This window comes from Lactuca virosa, chromosome 7 (genome assembly GCF_052849685.1).
Source record: "Lactuca virosa cultivar CGN04683 chromosome 7, Lactuca_virosa_CGN04683_v6, whole genome shotgun sequence".
NCBI lineage: Eukaryota > Viridiplantae > Streptophyta > Magnoliopsida > Asterales > Asteraceae > Lactuca > Lactuca virosa.
Window position 1 is genome coordinate 284,891,099 of NC_136432.1, and position 5,911 is coordinate 284,897,009.

General features: G+C 30.9%; 1 protein-coding gene across 2 annotated transcripts; it reads right to left on the bottom strand.

Moving 5' to 3' along the window:
* Positions 1–4,455: 4,455 nt before the first annotated feature.
* On the bottom strand, positions 4,456–5,667 carry LOC145126250 (Ribonuclease E inhibitor RraA/Dimethylmenaquinone methyltransferase). Of its 2 annotated transcripts, none has more exons than XM_079061649.1 (3): positions 5,535–5,667; positions 5,358–5,420; positions 4,456–5,056 (listed from the first exon to the last, which is right to left on the bottom strand). In XM_079061649.1, the coding sequence occupies exon 3, from the start codon at positions 5,022–5,024 to the stop codon at positions 4,524–4,526; it is 501 nt and encodes a 166-aa protein (XP_078917775.1). In that variant the 5' UTR covers positions 5,025–5,056; positions 5,358–5,420; positions 5,535–5,667; the 3' UTR covers positions 4,456–4,523. The 2 variants fall into 2 exon arrangements, with proteins under 2 accessions (XP_078917775.1, XP_078917776.1); XM_079061650.1 differs by having other exon boundaries at positions 5,160–5,420.
* Positions 5,668–5,911: the final 244 nt, after the last annotated feature.

A 5,911-nucleotide genomic window follows, 5' to 3' on the forward strand; every position in this document is an offset into this window, starting at 1 on the left:
GTGTCTTCTTTAATAATGGCTTCTTATGTCATTGCTTACGTCATTCCTCCCGCCTCCGAAAAGACATGTTTTTGAATAATGTTTGCTTGTGTCATGGCTGACGTTAATCTTCCATGAATGGTGTTTCTTCTGTGTTTTCTGAACAGTGACTGCAATTGTGTCTTGGAGCATGCATAATATATTTGCAAAGTTGTTTCTTGATATCATCGGGTAATTCAGCCAGTTGATGAGAAATTTTTTCGAAAGGTTGTTCGAATGTTTCAATTGCTTTCATTGCTTCCGGAGTGATTTCATTGTCTGTTAAAGAGTAGATAATGAAAGTTTTACTAGCATAATTTACTCTGATTCTTGACCTTTGATCTTTACCGTTGCCAATGCGTGATGATGCTAAATAAACACCGGCAAGTGCAAAGATTAGATGCTCTTGTGTTGGTGATTCACGGGGTAGATCATCTTTTGTTGGTTTTGAGCCGTTGCTTATTCCCATGTTTGCAAAAGTAATACTTGGGACAATTAGTTGAGAATCTTCATCAAAAATTGGGTAGCTAGAATGCATTTTGATGAATAATCCTCTTTCTTGTTTTGCAAAGCGTATTTTATAATTTCTGATGATAGTTTGCACAGCAGAGGGGAATTCGCTGATGCAGTGTAAATTGGTGTCTTCTAGATAGATAGTATCGATGAATCCATGAATAAAATAATCCCATAAAGTCATAGGATCTGATAAATCGGCTAGGAAAACTGCTTTAGGACCTGGTCGTCTGGCTACTGGGTAAAAGCCCATCAGAGAATGGACTTCGGTGTATGAGATTAGGCTGTCCCATAATTCGGCAAATTTTTTGGCAGATGGTTTTTTCATGGCTTCCTTTTCTTTGGTTGATAGAATGGATTCAAGGGCAATTTTTGCATTTAATTGGTTAAGGGATCTTGGGATGGATACAGGTTTTTGTGGTGTGAAGCTGGTTATAGGTTTTTGTGGTGTTAGGAGAACTGTTTTTGAACATTCTACGTTATCTTTTATCACTGCTTTGTATGCTTCGTTGTATGCGGCTTCTGCTTCATTTTTTGTTTTGTAACTTTTGTGAATAATATTTCTTCCAAGAATATATGAACTGGCAATTCCCCAATTGTCATATACTCCTTTGTTTTCTCCGTTGAAAATTACGTACCATTTCTTTATATTTTGATCTGCTTGAAGTGGTGGGTATTCTTCTGGATTTTGTATTATAGGTTGTTTTTCTGACTTGAGCATTGTTTGTGGCTGACTATCATCGGATGAGATTTCTTGAATGTCTTCTTTTGGTTGCTTCGTTGTTGAACTGCTAGCTGCTTCTTCTTTAGGTACTGATTGGGATGATAGAATTTGTATTGTTTGTAGTAGTTGTTCTTTTTCTCGTCTGACTGCTTCGAGTTGTCTGACTAATGATGCTTCTTGCTCTTCTTTTTGTTTGAACTGGTGTTTGATTTGCTTCATGATTGCTTCCATTTCAGTATTTCTGTGGATTGAATATTTGCGTCTCTTGGGTACCTGAATAATTGCTGAAAATTGTTTGATATGAAAATTTTCATATCAATGTATGCTTTTGGTGATATATTCATATCACTGTATGCTTTTGGTGATATTTTCATATCACTGTATACTTTATCATTGTTTACTTCAGATGGTATTTTCATACCAATGTATGCTTTTGGTGATACTTTCATATCACTGTATACTTTTGATGGGTCAGATATGAGGTTTCCCTCGTTATCTAGTCCCAATAATACTTTTCCCATAGGATTATGTACCTGCATCTTAATCAGAATCAGTTGTATATGCATAAATATCTATATCTGAATTTATATCTGAATCTTCTATGGGTTCGTATCCAAGGTCGTATGCAATTTTTAATATATTTGTTTCTTTTTCGTTTTTAGTCTTTTTCGGGCATTCATAAGCTTTGTGTCCTTCTTCTTGACATATCCAACATTTACAGTCTTTTTTATTCGATGGGCAATAATTTGTTTTGGATTGATATTTTTGTTTATATTGTTTTCTATTTCGGAAATATTTTCTTTCCCCTTGTTTATAATATTCTTTATATTTGGGTTTATAAGTTTGTTTTTTCCAAATTTTCTTTTTACTTTGTTGTTTTTCTTTACAACCATATTGATTTACTTTGTTAGAAAGGATGTCACAACATAAATCAATTTTTGCATCTTGTGCTGTTTTTTGTTCTAAACATTTTTTCTGCATCCATGCTTTTAATATGCTTATTCGTGCTCCTAAGGTGTCTGCAACTTTATTTTGTTGTAATGCTTCTTGGAAATCTTTTATTACACTTTGGCTTACTAATGATGGTAATTTTTGATAAAACATATCTAATGCTGCCTTTTTTCTAATGGAATCTAAATTATAATAATGTTCAGAATATTCACATATAAATGGTTCTAAATAACACATATTACAAATTCGTAAATTAGTTAAATGCCATAGTGATTCTAATTGAAAAGCTTCTTTTGATATTTTATCTTCAATTTGTTTTCCTATGAATTCCTGAATAAGACGGCTTAATACATTTTTAAATGTTTCCATAGCATCAGTGGTGGCTATCATCATTGTTTCGGTTTCATCAAGAGATGAAAGGAAACGATATGCGTTACCTTGTGTTTTATGAATGATATAATTAAGAAAGTGTTTTGGGTGTAAATTTCTTAATTCTTCGGTTAACTGAATTTGTACTCCCATTTTATTACTCCATTCTTGAATTTTTGCTTCAGGATTTTGGTCACAATCAATAAAAAGAATATCTGAATTTGTTGGAAATGTAAATAATTTAGGTATGTATTGAGGAGGTATTTTTTCCCATTTGTTTTGTTTATTTTTAACCATTCCTTGTCTATATAAAAAATTTTCTTCTAATGAAGGTGGTCCATAAATATATTGACTTTGATAATCATCTTCAACATATGATTGTTTTCGTTTTAATCCAAAATTGTTTTGTGAATCTCTATATGGATTTGAATAAGGGTTTTCATCTTCTGAAGAAAAATCATATATTACTTCTGCGTCATTATTATGTGAATTATTTTCTATTTCTATATTATTTTCTTGAGTTTCAGATGGAATTTCTAGTGCTTTAAATAATTTAGTTAGTGTTTCTACTTTTTTTTGTAAAGTTTCCATATATTGTGTGTATTAAAAATAAAAATTTTAGTTTCTTTTTTCTAGTGAAGTAGTTGTTTTTTCTATCATCTTTAACAAATTAATTTTGTTATTTTATCTTCAAGGTTTTTTATTTGTTCTTGTTTCCAATTTATACTATTATTTATTATATGTATTGCTTCAATATTAGATATACAATTTATCATTGATATGTCAGAATCTATTTTTAAGTCTAAAAGAAATTTTTTAGATTGTTTCAATGTTTTACGAAAAAATTTTAATTCTTGTTTATTTGTATCTAGACTTGAAAAACTCATGATTATAATTTTATAATAATAATAGTTTAGTTTCGTTTTAGATTTAAAGTTACGATTAAAATTTATTTAAAAATAGTAGTGGTAATTATAATAGTGTTTAAAAGACATATGTTTTAAAATACAAATAGTTTTGTTTTTAGACGTCGTATTTGTTTGTAACGGATTTTAATACTAGTTCTTATGAAATATCTAACATCATGAATATGGTTATTGTTTAAAATCGTACCTTGATTATTAGGTTTGTAAGAATCCTTGAGATTTTTCTTAGAATTATTTATAGATTCTTGGATTTGCTGTATTCTTAAAATAATATTTTTATTAGGAATACAATTCATCAAAATTTTGTTAGACATAAATATATATTTCAAGCATGAATTTGATTAATTTGATTATTAAGAACGAGTATTATTTTAATAAAAATTTCAAATTTTGTAGAATTAATAGTTAAAATAACTCGGAATGAGATTATCATGGAGAAATAATATAACAATTGAATAGAATATCTTGAGACATATTTATGATATTAAATCTTCTTTCGATAATTTTTAATTGTTTTAATAACGATGATTTTTTGAATATGGGTACTTAAAAATAATGATTATTTATTTTCATGTTTATGATGTTTATCATGTTTATGATGCTTATCATGTTTATGATGCTGCATATGCATATATTCTTATTAACGATAGATTGAATATGCAAACTGATAATAAGAATAATAAGAACGTTACTTAGCTCTGATACCAAATCGATAAACATGGCGGAATTAATATGATTAGGATAGAATTGTACCTGAATGATGCGTCGGAATGGATTGATTGTCTGGGTTTGATATGTTTATATGAATATATGGATATGTTTTGTTATTAATTCAACCATTAAATTTCATATAGTGATTAGGCCATAGACCATTATACTTTGTTTGACTCACCAATTTAGTGATTAACGATGGGATAAGTTTGACATTATGTATAATGACAAAATACAAAAAAAAAAACAAAACATGTTTTTGTAACTTTATTGATTATTCAGCTAATACATGTTTTACAGTTCCAACAAAATTATAAAGACAGTTCAGTTTTCGAGACAAGAATCCCATCGCTATCAGCATACAAGCACTCCCCATCGTGAATCAAAGTCCCACCAATATGAACCGGCACACCCTTTTCACCATTACCTCTTTTATACGACTTTTGAGGATGCGAAGCCAAAGCCCGAACCCCAATATCACACCCATTGATCTCATCAACATCACGAATGCACCCATTGACCACAATCCCAACCCACCCATTGTTTTGGGCCAATTGGCCTAAATTGCCACCCACAAGTGCACATCTCATGCTACCACCACCATCAATCACAAGAACTCTCCCCTCTCCTTTGGACTCGAGATGCTCTCGAACCAACACGTTATCTTCAAACACTTTGAGTGTGACTACGGGCCCTGAAAAGGCCCGACATTGCCCGTAGATCTTGAATATGGGTTGTAGGGCCCGCAGATCACCACTTGCTAGGTGGGATGCATGTGCATCGCACACTTCAGCTGTGGCAAATGATGACATGGTGTTTTTCTGATAAAATGTGTGGATTTGAGCTATATTTTAATCAAGAGAAAAAAAAAGTTAAAAGGATATGGTGTGATGTAGATTAAAATATAATTTTATTCAAAAATCGATTGCAAATAATCAAAATTTTACCATATATGCGATATGAATCAGGAAACCAACGTATTTACTCAAATCACATATGTAATTGCTTTATAAAGCAATTTAATCATAGGGTGATTTGACTGAAATCGAAGTTCAAACAGGAAATTTGACATGAACATGAACATGAACAGTAGTAGGAGGCTGATGATGGAAATTGAAAAGGGGATTTGATTTGATTTGATTTACCTTTAGATCAAGTCAAGGGAAGCTGTAGAGAATCAATTGGAGTGAAGTGAAATAGATTCAATCCTGAAAAGATAGAAGAGAGAGAGAGATTTATGAATTGATTAGAGCATTATTCGATGATCGAAAGTCAAAAACAGAAAAGAAAAGGAAAAAACGAGATGATTTGTAATCAATCACCTTTTTTTGGTGAATTGTAAAGGATGAAGAATAAGATGATGAGAGTGAGTGGACTGAGGAGGAGGGCGTTGATAAAATGGCATAAAACTTTATCTTTTTCTTGGAATGTGTGCATTGTGAATTGTGATCATCTTTCAATATATACAACTCATATTTCTTTTCACTTTCTTAGTCACAAGTTGACAAGTGACGCTGTAGGAACTAGGAACCTTATCATCTTCTAACAATTTTTGAAGAATAATCATCGATATATTAGTCTTAAATTAATTACCTATTTTATCATGGTGTAAGTTATATTTATCTATTTTATTATAATATTAGTCATATTTTTTTAAATCAATTGCCTCATAATTTAGGGGACTAGGCCAACTAGTATT